We start from the raw sequence: 20,539 nt of genomic DNA on the forward strand, positions 1-20,539 counted from the left end.
CTGTTGTGAGCTATTTTAGAACTGCGAGCAGCATTTCTATTAGCTACTACACCGTCTCCTTTTGATGATCTCTTTTGACCTCAAGTAAAATATATCCACTCTGATAGTCACACACAAATTAATAAGCACTGGCAAAGGAAAGGCAAGTGGTTCCACCCCTTTCTTCAGAATCCTCGGAAGATTGAGTCAACAGCTCCTTAGCCACGGAGGCCCAGCGCCTGGGGGTACCGCTGCACCCCATGTTGATAAAACACATCCAGAAGATGAAAGCCCTACGCACTCCTGAGCATCGACTCCGAAGCATCTAATAAGTGGAACTGGAGCTTAAAAACTCTCGAAGTAAAGGTGGGTGATAATTTGGCACGATGATTCTGAATTGTGACATTCAGTCGTTCATTCATTCATTCATTCGACGCATTTTGCTCAGCAGTCCCCTGAACACCACCACCGTGACTGCCAAAGCCACCAGGCCGCAACGCCTGGAGACTTCTCCCCACGTTGCTGCTTCTGTTGCATTGTTGACGGAGAACATGGGGCTCCCGTGGCCCGCAGCTGGGAGCAGGTGTTAAGTGAAAACTCCAGCTGTTGCCCCGTGCGTTGCACATGCCCTCATGTGCACTGGGCAGTTCTGGGTCCCGTGGCAGGGAGGCCCTAGGAAAACGTGGACACCTGGACACCGAGAAGCTACGCTTAGGAAAGACGGTGGTGACTGTATGTGAGTGTGTTTCCATGGCACCAGCTGGAGCTTCATTCCTCAGGCTCCTTTTTTTTTTTAAATTTTTTTGTTTGTTTTTATTTTAGATTTTATTTAAATTCAAGTTAATTAACATACAGTGAGTTATTAGTTTCAGGGGTAGAAGTTAGTGATTCATTACTTGCATATAATACCCAGTGCTCATTACATCACAGGCCCTCCTTAGTGCCTCACCCAATTACCTCATCACCCCATCCACCTCCCCTCCAGGAACGCTGTTTGTTCCCCATAGTTAAGAGTCGCTTATTGTTTGACTCCCTCTCTGTTTTCATCTTATTTTATTTTCTTTCTTTTTAAAATGTATTTATAAATTTATTTTTTATTGGTGTTCAGTTTGCCACTGGGTGTCATTCCTCAGGCTTCTGGTACATCCCTAAGGCTGTAAGTCTTTGACTCAATGGCAGGCCCTGGAGGGGGGCGCGGGGTAGATGCTGCGGAGATGCCTCCCCACAGGCTGCAAGCCCCAGGGGGTGTGGGTACCCCCCCCCCCAAAGGTTGCAGTGCCCCGGGGGGGCTTACTCCTCACACTTGTCTCCTCCACTTCCCCCTTGCTCCAGGCTGGTCTCTGCAAAGTTTCTGGCTTCTGCCTGGAGGCTTTTGCATACTCTGTTCCCCTGCTGGAAAAGCCTCCCTACCTCCCCTGAAGGTAGCTCTTTCCTTCAAATCTTCTAATTTGTGAAGCTTCTGATCTTCTAAATTTCTGTTTAAATGCTACCCCCTTGGCATCCTCTCCTTCCATTCAGAGGAGTTCCAATCAACTCCCTGTCGCAGGGTTTCAATTTCAATGGTTTACCACCACCACGGGTTCGGGTACTTCCTTGCTCACGCCACAATCCAGGGGCTCAGAAATCCAGCTCTTCTGGTTTGTCCACCTCTGAGGGTGTGAGATGGGCAAGAGAGGGCTCTCAGGCAGGTGCCAAATGGACCTGACTCGAGGCACATGGCCCCAGGTTACCTGGGAGGGGGCTGGGAAAGTAGTCTTCCTTTACAGAGATTATTCCAGTCAATCCTCACAGCAAGCCTCTGAGGTCAGTGGGAAGAGCCTGCTCATTTTACAGAAAGGACTCCGAGGCTGAGATAGTGACCCCCTCAAGGCCGATCAGCTAAGTGGCAGAGCCGGGATTAGAACCCAGGGCGCCAGCCTCCAGGGCCCCCTCGGAACACGAACTCTGTATTGCCTATGTTACTTCCATGTTAAAGATACCAAGAAAATTGATAACATATCAATTGAATATTTTATTCAGTGTTAGAAACTCAGAGTTTTACAAGTATTCTTGTTACTTATTCCTTTTTTTTTTTTTTAAGATTTTATTTATTTATTCATGAGAGACAAAGAGAGAGGCAGAGACACAGGCAGAGGGAGAAGCAGGCTCCCTGCGGGGAGCCTGACATGGGACTCAATCCCAGGTCTCCAGGATCACACCCCGGGCTGCAGGCGGCGCTAAACCGCGGAGTCACTGGGGCAGCCCTTGTTATTTATTCCTTGAATAGCCACAGTTGAGACAAAAAATTCAGTTTTGCTATGAAGGCGTAGCAACTGTTTAGACAGAACAGTTCTCAAAGCCTGGCTTGAAGCTCCTGGGGAGCCCTGAGACCTAGCTACAGAATCCACAGGATCAAAACCGTTTTCATAATAATACTAAGATGATTGTTATTTGCCTTTTTCACTCTCATTCTCTCAAGAGTGTACCATGGAGTTTCCAGAGACTCCCTACATATGATGACATCATTGCTGTGATGCTAATGTGTAATCGAAGTATGATTGTGGCCTTAAAACGAATTAACAATTTGTTTTAGGTTTTAAATTCTTGAAACTAAAAAAAAATAAAATTAAGTAAATAAATAAATAAATAAATTCTTGAAACTTAAAATTTCTGATATGATATATATCAGTAGATACAACCCACACAAATGGGAAGTTCTTTGGGGTCCTCAATACTTTTAAAGAGTGTAAAGGATCCTGAGACCTTTAGTGTGAGAAGTGTGTGAAGTGCTACTGGGTTAGAAGTTCAAGGCAATGTGTCTTCTGATCACACTTTAAACTCCAGTGTGTGGTAATTAAGAGTCTCACTTTAAAAGATATCTCTTGGGGATCCCTGGGTGGCTCAGCGGTTTAGCGCCTGCCTTTGGCTCAGGATGTGATCTTGGAGTCCTGGGATCAAGTCCCGCATTGGGCTCCCTGCATGGAGCCTGCTTCTCCCTCTGCCTGTGTCTCTGCCTCTCTCTCTCTCTGTGTCTCTCATGAATAAATAAATAAAATCTTAAAAAAAAATAATAAAAGATATCTCTTAAAAATGCCAATGTCTCCATTTCTTTATCTTTATTTTTTTTTCATTTCTTTATCTTTAAAATGAAGTTATAGCACAACTACAAAACTAATCTATATTACAACATTAAATAAAGATTTACCTAAAAACATTGACAAGAGTAGCTTGGGTTAGAACCAGGAATTCTAAAAACAAAACAAAACAAAAAAACTAAGAGAAGAACATTAACAAGAAATTTAAAGAAATTTCCTCAATTTTCTGTTCCTTTTTTCACCTCCATTCTTTCTTAAGAATAGTAGGAAACTGTGTCCAATTTGCTTTTAGCACAACGTTCCACCCATGAAGGCTTCTACTATTTGGAGATTAGTAGTCTAATCAATTTGCCTTGGCCCCAGGTAATGAAAAAATCACTACAGGTGAAATTTCATGGTAACAAAATTCATTTTAACTGCATACTGTATAAATAGCGCTTGGATCTTGGGTGATGGCAGTGGGTTTTCTCCTGCTGCTGTTGTTATGGTAAATCTCAGTTTACATAAATCAAACAGCCACTCCCTTCCAGCTAGCTGAAGTGGCTATACAGTGCCCCCATCGCTTGATATTTATAATCCATTTTACCTTCACAGAGAGGGTTAGCCATGTGGGCAGAACATTCACTGCAAGAGAATACAATGTGAGAATAACTTGATATTTATAATCCCTGTTGCTTCAATAGAAGGCAGGCTGTATGAGCAGAGTAGTCCATCGACGGGATGACAGGTAAGACCTGCCTAAGTACACAACGATGTTTGATTTATGGCTTAATAACAGTGGATTTATTTAAAGTATTCTAATTTTTGGAAATTTTAAGATTCTAAATGGGAAATTTTTTAAAAAGTATATAATAGATGGTCTTATTAAGAGATTACGGCAGCCCGGGGTGGCTCAGCAGTTTAGTGCCGCCTTCGGCCCAGGGCATGATCCTAGAGACCCGGGATCCAGTCCCATGTCAGTCTCCCTGCATGGAGCCTGCTTCTCCCTCTGCCTGTGTCTCTGCCTCTCTCTGTCTCTCTGTCTCTCTCTTGGTATCTCAGGAATAAATAAATAAAATCTTTAAAAAAAAAGAGATTACTACATGCAGGTGTTACATGTGGGTGACTGACATGTTTTAGCTCATTGACCATCTCCTCCTCCATACAGTCTAATGATGTCGGCATTACTATTATTCTACTTTTACAAAAGGAAGGCCATAGATCTTTGCAGGATTTAAACTCAGACACTATAATTCAATAACCCATGCTCTCAACCACTATCTTATACCACCTTCCACTATAAAATTGTGAATTTTAGTCAAATCCGTAGTTAACAAAAGTATTTTCTTTCTTTTTCTTTCTTTCTTTCTTTCTTTCTTTCTTTCTTTCTTTCTTTCTTTCTTTCTTTCTTTCTTTCTTTCTTTTAAATTTTTTAAAAATTTTTATTTATTCATGATAGTCACACAGAGAGAGAGAGGCAGAGAGAGAAGCAGAGGGAGAAGCAGGCTCCATACACCGGGAGCCCAACGTGGGATTCGATCCCGGATCTCCAGGATCGCACCCTAGGCCAAAGGCAGGCGCTAAACCGGTGTGCCACCCAGGGATCCCTCTTTCTTTCTTTTTGTTCAGAGAGAGTGAGAGCACGAGCAGGGGGGAAAGTTAGAGGGAGAGATGGAAACAGGGAGAAGAGGAGAGAGGGGAGACAGAGAGACAGGTAGACCTAGAGGAAGACTCCCCACTGAGAAGGGAGCCCTAAATGGGATTCCATCCCAGGACCCTAAGTTTATCACTTGAAGCAAAATCAAGTCTGATGGTCCACCGACTGAGCCACTCGGGTGGCTCGGAGGTGGTACTTTTGGTATGGGAAGGGGCCACCTCTTCGTCCTAGAATCAGCAGAAAGATGTCGATGGAGATCGTGCTTCCATTCCACCATATTATCAAGGTCTGTGCTAACTCAGGTCATCTGCTGACCATGTGTGGAGAGGAGACTTTTGTCTTTTTTTTTTTTTTAAAGATTTTATTTATTTATTAGAGACACACACACACACATACACAGAGAGAGAGAGAGAGAGAGAGAGAGAGAGAGAGAGGCAGAGACACAGGCAGAGGGAGAAGCAGGCTCCATGCAGGGAGCCCGACCTGGGGCTCGATCCCAGATCTCCAGGATCACACCCTGGGCTGCAGGCGGCGCTAAACCGCTGAGCCATCGGGGCTGCTCGATGTTTTGTCTTTCAAACACATGTTCATCTGTCAGGATCATATTTGTTGTTTGGCAAATAGGACAGTAAGCCAGCTATCCCCGAATTATATGCCAGGACCTTATAGAATGTTAATATTCTGAGTACTTTTTCTTCCTAAAAACACACCACTCATCAGGACTCCTGATTCCCAGTTGTATGCATAGGGCACTGAAACCAGCTTAAGCAAGAAAAGGAAATGTGCTCTCGGGTTACACTGGTGTCCCACGGCTCAGAGAGGCCAGGTGCAGCCAGGAAAGGCTGTGGGCAGGGGAGTCCCAGCCGCTCCCTAGGACCAGCTTCTCCGAGGCTCTCCCCGTGCACACTGGGGATGGCTCTCGCTGGTGCGACTTTACACCTCCTTTGCTCCAGGGACCAACCCAGACTGAATGTGTCAAGACTGTTTTGCTTCTGGAGGGGACAAAGAAAGCAGTTCGACCTGGCATAAGCTAATTAGGGAATTTGACGGCCCAAATAACTGAAAATTCTCGGCCAGCTGGATCCAGGGGGTCACAGGGCACATAAGAGGCAGCCTCTCCCGCTTCTAGCACCTCCACTGGCTCCATTCTCGCTGGCTCAGCCTTCCTGGGACCAGATGGCCAACAGGACCTCCAGACTTACATCCTTTGCCAACACTCTGCTTTTCGGAGAGTCCCAGCAAGTCTCGGGAAGGGCTGCAGGTAAAGCCAGCTTTGGGCACATGCCTGCTTCTGGACCACCCGTGGGCAGATGGGAGGAAATGCTCATTGCTAGGCCTGGAGCCCGGGCCAAAGTCCTCCCTACCCCAAACACAACAGCAGTAAGAGCAAATGCTACATGAAGTTGACTGTTGGTGCAGTTTCAGGTACTTTAGATAAATTAAATTGTTTTTAACTTAAGCTTCTTACTTTCTTAGTCTGATAATGTTGATTACATTATCAGGTGATGTAATCAGGTGCTGATTGCACCTTGTCCCCTTTTATAGGTGGGGAAATCAAGGTGCACGTGAATGTGTCTCGGTTAAGGCCTCAGAGTTATAACCTGCAAGAGCTGGGATTTGACCTAAACTCTCAGGCCCCAAAAGCTGCGCTCTTGACCACTAGCGGAAGGGATGTGCCACCAGCGAAATGGGACATGGATGCTGGGCTAATAACAATAAGAACAGATGTCCAATAGCCGCTCTGAATTCTTCTCTGTGGAGAGAATTACGTACCCAGCCTGGGTTGGGTATCCACCCTGGCCCAGGGTGGGATCATGTTGTTCCAAAGTGGCTGCTTCTACTGTGACCTAGTGCAGGGACAAGGTCCAAAAACAGGAGGGACAAAGGAATAACCACCCTTCCACTGTTATTCCCTGGGGAGGTGGTTGGGGAAAGGCAATGTAATCATGGGGATAAAAATAAAAAGCTATCAGCCATAGGCCCCTGGGTGTACTTATGTATATTTCACCCCATCCTAAGTTCTGCTTCCCACAAGGGGCTGTGTGGGCATGGAGAGACAGTTCGACAGTGCGCAGGTGTGCAGGGAGCCCACTGGGCTGCAAGAGATGCCCAAGCACGTTCCCTTATTAGCTGTCTGGGAGAGGATCAAGAAAAAAGCCCAGTTCCCCTTGCTATTAGGAAAAATCATTTTTAGATTATTATATTACGGTTGAACTGCACTTTGAAATTTGGATAATGCAGAAATGGAATCTTTTTTTTTTTTTTTTTTTTTTTTTTGCATATTCCCAGCAAGACTGTCAGCAGAACTGTCTTCAAGTCTTAGACTCCCAGTTGGATGAAGGCTGGTCAGCAGTCTCAGCGGACAGTGACATGGGGGTCTGGGCGTCATCAAGAGACAGGCCGAGCTCCAAGTTAGGACTTACTGGACTGCAACGCTAAACTAAGCCACCCCCTAAAGATTTCTCCCCGATGCTTGACAGTTCCATCTCTTTCGAACCTGTGTTCTGTCAGCTTCTGCTGAGTTATGCTGTTGTGACAACCCCAAATCTCGATGGTCCTCTCAACGGAGGCTTATTTCTCACTCGTGTTTCCAGGCCGCACAGGGGACCTGGTTAGGGAGCGCCCCACTCTGAGATAGGCAGTTCTTGAGCAGCAGGGAAAGCCACGACACAGCTGTGCAAGGCACCCATGCTCCTGCTCGGAGGCGGCAAATATGTCTAGACAGGTCACGCAGCCAAGCCCGATCCTTCCTGGCCCTGGGGAGGTATCACTTCCTCCAGGAAGGACACCGAGGACAGGCCTGTTGAAGATGGACTGGATATTTATTTATTTATTTATTTATTTATTTAAGATTTTATTTATTTATTCATGAGAGACAGAGAGAGAGAGAGAGAGAGGCAGAAGCAGGCTCCATGCAGGGAATCTGATGTTGGGACTCGATCCCGGGTCTCCAGGATCAGACCCCGGGCCCAAGGCGGCGCTAAACCGCTGGGCGACCCGGGCTGCCCTGGACTGGATATTTAAAATAATGTCATCTACGACATACCCAATATTTTTTGAGGATTAAACATTTATTTTCAAGCAGTCACAGAAAACCGCTGGCTGTTTTGGTCCATTTTTATGAAAACAGAGCTCCAGGGGCATCTGGGTGGCTCAGTGGTTGCGTGTCTACCTTTGGCTCAGGTCGTGATCCTGGGATTCTGGGATTGAGTCCCACATCAGGTTCCCCATGGGAAGCCTGCTTCTCCCTCTGCCTGTGTCTCCCTCTGTCTCTTTCTCTCTGCGTCTCTCATGAATAAATAAATGAAATCTTAAAAAAAGAAAAAGAAAACAGTGCTCATGTCATGTCTGTACTGCTATACAGGCTGCATACGCCCTAAGTGTTCTTTCGGCTGCTTTCTGAGCCAGCTGGCACCAATGAGACTATTGGTAGGGCTACTGGACATACCGAAAAAAAAAGAGAACAAAAACTTTCTAGATGAAATGTAAGTAAATATACGAGGCAAACGTCCTGTGTTAGCGGAGTGCTGGAGAGGTTGGGAAGGTTTTGTTTTGTAAAGTCGATGCCAGATTTCAGCAAAAACAATGGAGAATAGAGAGGAGGAGGGGGAGGGGCCGGGACCTTTGTGCCAGGCTTGAGGCTGAGGAGCCCCGGATCTGGGGAGCTTTAGGCATTACTCAAGGTCATCCCAATTAAAGTGTCAGACGCAGAATTTATATTTTCATGGTTCCTCTGGCCCCAAAGCCTGTCCTTTTTCTTGTGCCCAGTCTTGGCTCCCCAGAGGAAAGGGAGGAAGAAAGATAAGAAGAAAATGGGAAGAGAGGAAGGATGAGAGGCAGTAGCAGCAAAGATGCAGAGGAGGTAAGAGAGAAAGGAGACCCTGGAAGAGAGAAAAGGAGGAGAGAAGGAAGGCCAGACTAGGAAAAATAATATTGAAGGAAAAGAATGCCCCTACCCAACTTCAGACTTACTATAAACTGTAATAATCCAGGCCGTGTAGTACTGGTGAGAGGACAAACGGATCAGTGGGTAGCCCACATATACATCCACATAAATATAGTCAACTGATCTTGGACAAAGTGGCAAAGGCAACACAATGGAGAAAAGATAGTCTTTTAAAAAAATGGTGCTGGAACAACCGGACGTCCACATGCAAAAACATGAATCTAGACACAGACCTTATACCCTTCACAAAATGAACTGGAAATGACTACAGACCCAAATTACAATGCAAAGCAATAAAACTCCTATACAGTAATATAGTGGAAAATGCAGATGACCTCGTGTTTGGCAATGACTTCTTTGATGTGATGCCAAAGGCAATATCCATGAAAGAAAGAATTGATAATGTGGACTTCATTACAATAAAAATTTTCTGCTCTGCAAAAAAACACTGTCAAGAGAAGGAAAAGACCAGACACAGACTTGGAGAAAATATCTGCAAAAGAGCTACCTGATAGAGAACTGTTATCCAAAATATACAAAGAACTCAACACTCAACAATAAGGGGTGCCTGGGTGTCTCAGGCAGTTAAGCATCTGGCTCTTGATTTCAGCTCAGGTTATGATCTCAGGATCCTGACTCTTAAAAAAAAAAAAAAAAAGCAAAACTCAGCAATAAGAAAATAATCAGATTAAAAATGAGGCAAACCACAAACACATGAAAAGATGCCCAGCATCACTATTCATAAGGGAAATGCAAATCAAAACCATAATGAGATATCACCTCGCATTTGTTAGAGCAGCAACTATCAGAAAGACAAGAGATAACAAGTGTTGGAGAGGATGTGGAGAAAAGGGGACGCTATTGCACTGTTGGTGGAAATAAAATTTAGTATAGCCACTATGGAAATCAGTATGAACAGTATGGAGGTTCCTCAAAATACCAAACATAGAGCTACTGTATGATCCAGTAGTCTCACTTCTGGGTTTATATCTGAAGGAAGTGAAACCATCTCGAAAAGATACTTATATCCTCATGTTCATTGACTGCAGCATTATTTACAACGTCTAACACATGGAAACAACCTATGTTCCATTGACAGATGAATGATAAAGAAAATGTGGTGTGTGGTGTGATATACCTCACATAATATATATCATGTAAGATATGTTATATGTAGACAAATATATATTGGAATATTAGCCATAAAGAAAAGGCAATCTTGCTATTGGCAACAACATGGTTGGACGCTGAGGGCCCCTATACTAAGTGAAAGAAGCTAGACAAATACTGTATGGTCTTACTCCTACGTGGAACCTTTCTCTATTTTTTTAGAGAGAGAGCATGAACACATGAACAAGAGAGGGGGGGAAGGTGGAGAGGGAGAGAGAATCTTTTTTTTTTTTTTTTAAGATTTTATTTATTTATTCATGAGAAACACAGAGAAAGAGAGAGAGAGAGGCAGAGACACAGGCAGAGGGAGAAGCAGGCTCCATGCAAGGAGCCTGCTGTGGGACTTGATCCCAGGTCCCCAGGATCACATCCCCGGCCGTAGGCGGCGCTAAACTGCTGCGCCACCAGGGCTGCCCAGGGAGAGAGAATCTTAAACAGGCTCCACACCCACCATGGAGCATGACACAGGGCTGGGTCCCACGTCCCTGAGATCACGACTTGAGCTGAAACCAAGAGCTGGATGCTTAACTGGCTGAGCCACTGAGGTGCCCCTATGTGGGATCTATTTTTTAAAATAGCCAAATTCATAGAAACAGGTTAGAATGGTGGTTGCCAGGGGCAGGGGGTAGGGGAATGAAGAGATGCTGTTTAGAGGGTACCAACTTACAGTTATAGGATGAGTAAGTTCTAGGAATCTAATATTCAGCATGGTGATTATAGTTAATAATACTGTAGCCTATACTTAATAGTTGTTAAGAGAGTGGATTTTAAATGTTCTCACTACACACGTGCACAAAGTAATAATTATGTGAGATGATGGATGTGTTAACTAACCTCAGTATAATAATGGTTTTGCAGTACATACACGTATCAGATTATCACACTTTATACCTTAAACTTAAATATGTCAATTATATCTCAATAAGGCTGGAAAATAAAATAGGACCAAAAAATTAGGCCAAAGACTCCACAGGCACTTCATTAAAGAAGATCCACGGATGGCAAACAAGCATATGAAGATGTTCCACATCACATGTCACTAGGGAATTGCAAATTAAAACAACTAGTACACACCTACCAGAGTGGCTAAAATTCAAAACACAACATCGAATACTGACAAGGACGTGGAGCAACAGAAACTCTCATTCATTACTAGTGGGAACACAAAATGGTACAGCCACTTTGGAAGAGAGTCTAGTAGTTTCTTATAAAACTCAACATACTTTCACCATAAAATTCAGTAATCACACTCTTTGGTACGGACCAGAGGAACTGCGTAAAAAGATTAGCGGTCGCCAGGGGTTATGGTAGAGGGAGGGAGATCCACAGGTGGAGCGCAGGGGATGTTTAGGGAAATGACACTTCTCTATATGACACTATGAGGGTGGATATTTGCCATTACAGATTTGTCCAAACTCATAAATAAAATGCTCAAGACCAAGAATGAGCCCCCAAAATAACCTATGGTCTCCGGGTGATAATGCTGTGTTCAAAGTAGGTTCATCAATTGTAACAAATGTACCACTCTGGTGGGGGGGCGGGTGCTGATAATGGGGGGAGGCTAAGCATGTGCTGGTGCAGGGAGTGTATGGGAAATCTCTGTCTCTTCTCAACAATTTTGCTCTGAACTTAAAACTGCACTAAAAAATAAATCCTATTACATACAATCTTAAAAATAAAAATAAACAAGCTGAGCAAAGACAAAAAAGTTAGCCAAAGGCCTTCTTCACTGCTGACCCCTTCCAAGTCTCCTCTGCGGCCCGGCCTTCCGCTGGAAGGTTAAAGAAAAGTGGAGAGAGGCTCGCAGGCCCCCTGCAGGCGGGGGAGGCCAGAGAGCGGCGGTTTAGGTTTGGCCTGAGGCTCCTGCAGCAGGTCGCAGGGCGGCACCGGGAAGGGCCCACGCTCGGTGGCCCGGCAGCAGTAGAGACGTCCCCGCGGCAGAGCCCAGGCGGGGCAGGTGGCGGGCGCCGCGGTCCTGCTCACGCGGGGACGCGGAGAACCCCCGGGACAGGACGAGCGGCGGCAGGTGGGGCGGGGGGGGGGGGTGCACAGCGGGAAGAAACGGAGGACGCCGCCCCCTGCGCCTCCCAAGGGCCGGCAGCTTGGGTCGGTGACTGTCACGTCCAGCAGGGAGGTCCCTGGGGCAGGTGCGCCCACCGCCGGCCCTGGGAGGAGGGGGAGCGGGCCCCGGGGAGGAGGGGGACCGGGGTCCCGGGAGGAGGGGGACCGGGGTCCCGGGAGGAGGGGGAGCGGGCCCCGGGGAGGAGGGGGACCGGGGTCCCGGGAGGAGGGGGACCAGGGAGGAAGGGAGGAGGGGGACCGGGGAGGAGGAGGGGGCGCGGGCCCGGGGAGGAGGGGGACCAGGGAGGGGGGGCGGGCCCGGGGAGGAGGGGGACCGGGGAGGAGGAGGGGGAGCGGGGCCCGGGGAGGAGGAGGACCGGGGTCCCGGGAGGAGGGAGAGCGGGTCCGGGGAGGAGGGGGACTGGGAGGAGGAGGGGGAGCGGGTCCGGGGAGGAGGGGGAGCGGGGTCCCGGGGGGAGGGGGACCAGGGAGGAGGGGGGAGCGGGTCCGGGGAGGAGGGGGCGTGGCCCGGGGAGGAGGAGGGGGAGAGCAGGGCCCGGGGAGGAGGGGGACCGGCGAGGAGGGGGAGCGGGTCCGGGGAGGAGGGGGCGCGGGCTCGGGGAGGAGGAGGACCGGCGAGGAGGAGGGGGAGCGGGTCCGGGGAGGAGGGGGAGCGGGTCCGGGGAGGAGGGGGCGCGGGTCCGGGGAGGAGCGGGCCCGGGGAGGAGGGGGATCGGGGCCTGGGTCCGGGGAGGAGGGGGGAGCGGGTCCGGGGAGGAGGGGGCGTGGCCCGGGGAGGAGGAGGGGGAGAGCAGGGCCCGGGGAGGAGGGGGACCGGCGAGGAGGGGGAGCGGGTCCGGGGAGGAGGGGGCGCGGGCTCGGGGAGGAGGAGGACCGGCGAGGAGGAGGGGGAGCGGGTCCGGGGAGGAGGGGGAGCGGGTCCGGGGAGGAGGGGGCGCGGGTCCGGGGAGGAGCGGGCCCGGGGAGGAGGGGGATCGGGGCCTGGGTCCGGGGAGGAGGGGGAGCGGGGCCCGGGGAGGAGGAGGGGGACCGGGACCCCGGGAGGAGGGGGAGAGCGGGGCCCGGGGAGGAGGGAGAGCAGGGCCCGGGGAGGAGGGGGAGCGGGTCCGTGGAGGAGGGGGCGCGGGTCCGGGGAGGAGAGGGCCCGGGGAGGAGGGGGATGGGGCCCGGGGAGGAGGGAGAGCAGGGCCCGGGGAGGAGGAGGCGGCGCGGGTCGGGGAGGAGGGGCCCGGGGCCAGTCGCGCGCGGACTCCGAGTTCGCGCTCTGGATGACAGGGGCTTTGTCACTTCTCCTCTGTTGCCACCAAGCGGCGACGCCAGCGCCTCGGACGCGGAGGGCCGAGGACCCAGCACGGGGTAAGGCGAGGACGAAGGGGCGGCCGCGCACTCCTCGGAGCCCACTCGGTCCGCCGGCGACTGGCGACCCTCCGCGCTCGGGCCGGGCGGACGCTCCCAGTCGGCAGAGCCGGAGAAGCGCGCGGAGCCGCCGGGCCCCGGCCGGGGAGAGCCCGAGCCGCGCGCGCCCCCAGCCGGCCGAGGCCTCCCTGTCTCCCGCCGCCGGCGCCCCGCGCCCTCCCGCCCTCCCGCCCTCGGAGCCCGGGCCCGGACTCGGGGGCTCGCACCCCTCGGGCCCCGGAGGGAGGGAGGCGGGCCGGACCCCCCCTCGGCGCGCCCAGCTCACCTGCAGGCGGGGCAGGAAGCGTGTCTGGGCCGGGAGACGCTCGGGGCGGGCGGAGCGAGGCGCGCCGCGCGGGGCGGCTCCGGAGCCGTGAGTGGAGGCCGGGGGCCGGCTCGGGCTCGGCCGCTGTGCCCGCAGGGCCTGGGGGCGGCCTGGGCGCGGCCGGAGCTCTGGGGCCCGCGCGAGGGGGTCGCGGACGGGCGGGCTCGGGGCTCGGGGCTCGGGGCTCGGGGCCGGCGGCGCGGGCACGGGGGCTCGCACTTCCAGCCGGGGCGACCCGGGGCTGCGCGCAAACCGTTAACACCCGGTCCAAGTGCAGGCTCGGGCTCGGGGCCGTCGCTGGGGGGACCTACGAGCCGGCGGGGGGCGACCCAAGCTGCGGCCGCGGCTAGAGCTCCCGCGCGTCCCCGCCCCGGGCCGCCGCCCCGGGCCCCCTGCAGCCGCGGCCCGCCCGCGGGGTCTTTGGCCGGAGCCGTCTCCGTGGCTGCGCTGCGGAACCCGGCGGCCCCTCCCAGAAGAGGAAGGGCCTCGCGAGGGAATTAGCAAGGCCCCCTCCCCCCACCTCGGTTGTCTTCTTTTGAACTTGTGAAAAATGGCCTTAAAAAGCATTTGGAGCTACTTAAGAGACAATGCTTTTTTTTTTTCTCCCCCTGGCCAGAGCCTCAAGAGCTTTGAGGGTGCAGAGAGCTGAGTGCCTGCGAAATGGCCCTGGTGCCCTATGAGGACACAGCGGGAGTGGGGTTGCAGAAATTCCACAAGCCTCTTGCCACCTTCTCCTTTGCGAACCACACGATCCAGATCCGGCAGGACTGGAGGCAGCTGGGAGTCGCAGCAGTGGTTTGGGACGCGGTAAGTACAGCCACTGGGCCTCTGAAGACAACCACAATTCATTGTAAGAATGGTCTTTATTATTATTATTTTAATTTATTTTTATTTTTTTATGATTTTATTTATTTATTCATGAGAGACAGAGAGAGAGTGACAGAGACACAGGCAGAGGGAGAAGCAGGCTCCACACAGGGACTCGATCTCGGGACTCCGGGATCACACCCTGGGCTGGAGGCAGCGCTAAACCACTGAACCATCCAGGCTGCCTATTTTATTTATTTTATTTTATTTATTTTATTTTATTTTATTTTATTTTATTTTATTTTATTTTATTTTATTTTATTATTTTATTTTATTATTTTATTATTTTATTTTATTTTATATATTTTTATTTTTTTATTTTATTTATTTTATTTATTATTTTATTTTATTATTTTATTTTATTTATTTTTTATTTTATTTTATTTTATTTATTTTTTATTTTATTTTATTTTATTTTATTTTATTTTTTATTTTATTTTATTTTATTATTTTGTTTTATTTTATTTTATTTTGTTTTATTTTATTATTTTATTTTATTTTATTTTATTTTATTTTATTTTATTTTATTTTATTTTAGGTTTAATTTTTTTTATTTATTCATGAGAGGGGCAGAGACACAGGCAGACGGAGAAGCAGGATCCATGCAGGGAGCCCGATGTGGGACTCGATTCCAGGACTCCAGGATCAGGCCCTGGCCTGAAGGCGGTGCTAAACTGCTGAGCCCCCCGGGCTGCCCAATTATTATTATTTTTAATAACAGGTTTATTGAGATATAATTCATATACCAAACAGCAAGAAATTAAAGGTGCCAGATGGAGCAGGACGCTATGCTGTGTGGGCAGTGTCCGTGACCCCTGCGGTCCCCAGGAGGGACGTGGTGGGGCGAGGCTGCGGTGTCTGTGCCCCCTCTAGGGGGTCACCCACCAGCAGCTGCTGAGTTTCTGCACGTCGCTAAACTGGGCCTGGAACCATGCAGGGTGAGGGGGGCGTGTGATGTCCCCCGCTAGTGGGAAGCTGCCCGAAATCCTTGGGTTCCTAAAGCACTTGTTGACTTGGATCGTCCCGCTGTGTTTTGACTCAGGCTGTGGTTCTTTCCACGTACCTGGAGATGGGAGCTGTGGAGCTCAGGGGCTGCTCTGCGGTGGAGCTGGGTGCCGGCACCGGGCTGGTGGGCATAGTGGCTGCCCTGCTGGGTGAGTGCCGTACCCTGGCTCACTCCTTTGTGAGCAAAACTCATTGCGAGGTGTGTTTGCTTATTTCCTCGACACAGACCCCTGTCAGTTTTCCCCTTACTGGATTTTCTGTGTCATGTGCGTCTGAGTCAACCGCTGGTGCCCCTAACTCCAGTAAGTCTGATTTCTGTGCTCTCGCTCTCATCCTTTTATACTTCTCATGAGGGATCGCTTTGTTCTCTTCAGCTTTTCTTTTCTTTTTTTTTAAGTGTTGTTTTGTTCTTTAAGCAAACACATTTATTTATTTGGGCAATTATTATTTTACAAAAAAGATTTTATTTCTTTATTAGAGAGAAAACACGAGTGGGGTAAGCGGCAGAGGGAGAAGCTGACTCCCCACTGAACAGGGAGCCCCACACCGGGCTCCATTCCCAGGACTCCAGGATCATGACCTGAGCCCAAGGCAGATGGCTTAATCCACGGAGCCACCCAAGCGCCCCTTATTTGGGCAAGTAGGGTTGCAGTTCAGGAGACAGGTTGTCTGAATTGGGTTCCTGCCCCCTTCAGTGTTATGCCAATAGTATGATTTGAAGGCAACTTTCAGCTCAAAGACAATTGTCACATTCATACACATAGTTTTTTGTAGTTTCGTGAGCCTTCCCATACTCTGTTAACCTGTTAAGCGAGTAGAGCAGATTTTCCCATTCTTATAGTGTCCTTGTTGAGGAAACTGCTGGGTTTTCTCTTCTAAGAAGGGTCAGCCCTACTATAGTTTGTACTGATATATTTAAAAATTGTATTCACAGTATGCAGTTCTGAATTGATATCAAGGTTTGTCATTTTTTGTTTGCTATACAGACATTAACTTAGGCCTAGAGCACTTTTAAGCTTTGTTTTGTTTTTAAGATTTTATTTACTTATTTGAGAGAGGGGGGGGGAAGGGGAAAGAGGCAGAGGGAAAGGGAGACGGAGAAGCATACAAATGTGAGCAGGGAGCCCAGTGACCCTGAGATCGCCACCTGAGCCGAAGGCAGACGCTCAACCGACTGTGCCACTCAGGCGCCCTTAAGTTTTTTTATTTTATTATTCATTATTGACTCCTTTCTACAGCTTTTGACTCCTGCAGTTCAAACCAGCTTGTAAGATGCAATATATAACATTCATCACTTCAGTATTGTCACCCAGGGCTCTTGTTAAAATGCGGTTTCAGCTTCTGTAGGTCTGGGGTCGGGCCCCGTTTCTAACAAGCTCCCAGGAGATGATGATGCCGACTCTGTTGGTACTCAGACCCCACTTTGGTGGTAAGGAGATAGAATTCCGTTATATTACAGGTACTCGAGGACCCACGAAAGGCCCCCCCCCCCCCTTGTGTCCTCTTTCTGGTAACTTCTTTCTTTTTTCAGAATTCCTTCCTCTGTTTAGATCCTTGCTTTCCCAAATGTGATGGGGAGCATGGGCAGGGTGGTGGTTAGCAGTATATGTAAATGGGTCTGGGTTTCCACCTGTCTAACATCGCAGCACTTGCAGGCAGCAATGAGGCCCTTGCTCATACACTACCTTTGTTATAATATCCCCATGAGCGTCAGCTATTATTTTTAACTTTTCTTTTCTTTTTTTTTTTTAAAGATTTTATTTATTTATTCATAAGAGACAGAGAAAGAGAGAGAGGCAGAGACACAGGCAGAGGGAGAAGCAGGCTCCACGCAGGGAGCCCGCTGAGGGAATCAATCCCGAGACCCCAGGATCATACCCTGAGCCGAAGGCAGGCGCTAAACTGCTAAGCCACCCAGGGATCCCCCTATTTTTAACTTTTCATTTTACCAATGAAACTGGGGTTCTGGGAGATTAAGCCCCTTTGTGAAGTCCTGGTCAGTGGAGACCTGAGAGTCAAATCAGGTTTGTAAGACGCTTTGACCCTTTATTATCTTTCCTTGACGCTACCTTTGCTGATGTGAGAGGAGTTAACTGGAGGGGAAATGAAGTTTCTTCTGCTTCCCTGGGAGAACCGAGGCTTCACAGCACCATCGGCTGGTATAGAGACATGTTAGTTGGCAAAGTGCATAGGAGTTAGACTTGGTTTCGACCCCTCTTTTATCTCTTACTAGCTGTGTGACCTGGGGCAAGTTGCTTAATCTCTCAACTTGTTTCCCTATAAAATGGGGATAATTGGGCAGCCCCTGTGGCACAGAGGTTTAGCGCTGCCTACAGCCTGGGGTGTGATCCTGGAGGCCCCGGGATCGAGTCCCACGTCGGGCTCCCTGCATGGAGCCTGCTTCTCCCTCTGCCTGTGTCTCTGCCTCTCTGTGTGTGTGTGTGTGTGTGTGTGTCTCTCACGAATAAATACATAAAAATATTTTTAAAAATTGGGGATAATTATCAATTCATGCCACAGTGAGGATCCAATGAGATTAGGCATAGAAAGTGGTTAGCCCATTGGCACAAAGCAAATGCTCAAATAAAAGTGATTGCCCCTCTGAGTATTTCTGTTTGTGATCTAGGAATCTGGGTCTGTGGGGTTGGGAGAATGGGATGAGCTTTTTCAAAGACTAGCGCAGAGTGAGGGACTAGTTAGTTGTTGCCACACAAGATGGATGGCTCCGGGAGTGGGGTGGAACAGAACAGCAGACGACGTTCTCGTGACCTGGGGACGCGTGTTTCCTGGCCCAGCTTCACTGCCACCTCCTTGAATCCTTTCCTGCCCCAAAGCAGAACTCAACGTTATTTTTCCTGCCCACAGTGCCAGGTCTGCTCCCAATTCTGTTGAGACACATTTTGTAATAGGCAGTTGTTTCTTGTGTCTGTCTCCCCTGGCAGGCTGAATCATGAGTTATGGGCTGGGTCTCACTCTACGTGTCCTCGGTCCCTGCTGCCACGCAATAGATGCTCAAATAGTTCTGGAATAAGAGCTGGACAAGCTAGAAGATCATGAAAAGTAATGTTTCTTTTACAAAAGTGATGTAACTCCATTTCAAAAATAGCCCTAGGGGCGCCTGGGTGGCTCAGTCGGTTAAGCGTCTGCCTTTGGCTTGGGTCATGACCTCAGGGTCCCAGGATCCAGCCTCTGCATGTGCATGCTCTCTCTCTCAAATAAATAAGTTAAATCTTAAAAAAAAAAAAAAAAAAAAAAAAAAAAAGCCTTAGAAGCATAATAAAGAGGGAGATGACAGGCCCATCAAACATTCTAATTATTCATGATTCTGCAACATAAGTACTATTGCTGTTTTGGTGTATTTCCTTCCATTCTTTTTCCTCCACCTGTATTTTTTTTAAAGATTGTATTTATTTGAGATAGAGTACACACAGCAAGGGAGGAGGGACAGAGGGAGGGGGACAAGCAGGCTCCCCACCGAGCAGAGAGGCCCATGTGGGGCTCAGTCCCAGGATCCCAGGATCCCCTTCTGAGCTGAAGGCAGATGCTTAACTGACTGAGCTACCCAGGAACCCCACCTCCACCTGTATTTTTAATCATAGTTGTGATCATGGTTATAGAGGTGTGTGCATATGTACGTGTACTCATATGTATATGTATGTACATACATGCAAGTTACGTGTGTACCTCTGTGCTGCTATGTGATTTGCATACCTGTTATTTGTTGTGTTTGCAAAGTATTAGGCATTAGTTTTGAGGTTGAAATCTGAGGGTAAAGGAAAAGTTAGTCTCTTTAGGAAGAAGGCAGTGAGAACTAGAATAGGTAGTGATCTTGAAATGTCAGAGGTTGATCGTTCTCTTTTTACAGTATTTTCACTTTTTGTAACCTGAGTCACTTATTCCCGAATTCAGGGAACACCCACCATATATCTGGTCTGGTTTTAGGTGCTGTGCATACCTGCCTCCTCAGGAAGCTTCCATTCTAATTCTGAGGGGGGAGGGAGGACAAGATGGGGAAAAAAAAAAAACCTAGTGAGTTCTCTATAGAACTTTAATAATGGGTGATGAGATTTTCCTGTTAAAAGAAAATAACACCTGTTTATTACAGGTGTTCCCACTTCCTGGGTCTTTAGTCTGTCCTCACTGTTCCTCTGTGTGGTTGGTAGGTCCACTTGGAGCTCTCTTCAATGGTGAAATGAAGGCTTAATAGAGGTTAGGTAACTTGCCTGAGGTCACAAAGCTCATGGATGTGGAGTTAGAGTTGGAATCCAGTCTGACTCTCAAGCCCTGGTTCTTAGTTTGAAAATCTCTTCATACTGTGTGGAAATTATTCTTAGAAAAAAGTATCTCATTTTAAAGATAGGGTTCTAGAAGTTGGGGTGGGGTCAGGGAATCTGGATTTTAAAAGCTTCCGAGGTCATTTGATGCCAACCAAGTCTGGGGAACAGCCTTAAACTATAACGCTCAGATCAGGAAAGAGCTGTCTTAGTTTTCTGTACTTTGTCTCTACCAAGCTTTTCACTTGTATGTTTAACCGAAGGCTGAGTGTCTCTACCTGCCTATTTCTCAGCACCTCAAACAGTACGTGTGTTTACACTTGAACTCTTCTCGCCTCTGCAAACTCATCCTTCTCTTTTGTGAGTGTGGCCATCCAAGTGCTCACTCAAGCCAGCTGCTTGACCTGCTCCCCAGCCCCACCTCCCTCCCTGAGCCCTGCTGACCTTCTCCTAAGGATTTCTTATTGCAGTTCTCCCTTTGCATACCCCTCCCCACCAGCTCTCAGCATCTGTCTCTTCCCTCATCATGGATGCAAGTATGTGCATCCCACTGCCTGACCTCTCTGCCTCTGCTTTGTGTTCTCAGACCTAGTCTGGGTAGATCCTGTTGGCCAGAGCAGGCCCGTCCTCTGTGCAGAAGTGCTGGGGTGGCCTGGACTTAAACACCCTGTGCCTCGGGGGGCCTGGCTGGCTCAGCAGGTGGAGAATGTGACTCTTGATCTCAGGGTCATTTGTTCAAGCCCCACAGTGGGTATGGAGTCTACTTTAAAAAAAAAAGAAAAAACC

The 20,539-nt window shown here is 48.9% G+C and overlaps 1 protein-coding gene and 1 long non-coding RNA gene across 11 annotated transcripts in view; one reads left to right on the top strand and one right to left on the bottom strand.

Annotated features, from left to right (window-relative positions):
- Positions 1-13,707, bottom strand: part of LOC112922610 (uncharacterized) — a 65,859-nt gene extending 52,152 nt beyond the window's left edge. For all 4 annotated transcript variants that reach the window (XR_011997734.1, XR_011997732.1, XR_011997731.1 and 1 more), the window contains exon 1: positions 13,569-13,707. This is a non-coding gene — a long non-coding RNA (uncharacterized lncRNA). The remainder of the gene's footprint in view (positions 1-13,568) is intronic.
- METTL21A (methyltransferase 21A, HSPA lysine) overlaps positions 11,641-20,539 on the top strand; it is a 70,014-nt gene continuing 61,115 nt past the window's right edge. For 2 of the 7 annotated variants that reach the window (XR_011997730.1, XM_026002274.2), the window contains exons 1-3: positions 13,073-13,243; positions 14,224-14,414; positions 15,517-15,628. Coding sequence is in view for 6 of the 7 variants with exons in the window: in XM_026002274.2 (XP_025858059.1) it covers positions 14,268-14,414; positions 15,517-15,628 (259 nt within the window). In the remaining variant the exon portion in view is untranslated. Of the gene's footprint in view, positions 11,832-11,906; positions 11,953-13,072; positions 13,244-13,577; positions 13,656-14,223; positions 14,415-15,516; positions 15,679-20,539 lie in introns of those variants that run through there. The other 5 variants (XM_072741048.1, XM_072741050.1, XM_026002272.2 and 2 more) reach the window with 5 other exon arrangements.

This window comes from Vulpes vulpes, chromosome 16, assembly GCF_048418805.1.
Source record: "Vulpes vulpes isolate BD-2025 chromosome 16, VulVul3, whole genome shotgun sequence".
NCBI classification, from domain to species: Eukaryota; Metazoa; Chordata; class Mammalia; order Carnivora; family Canidae; genus Vulpes; species Vulpes vulpes.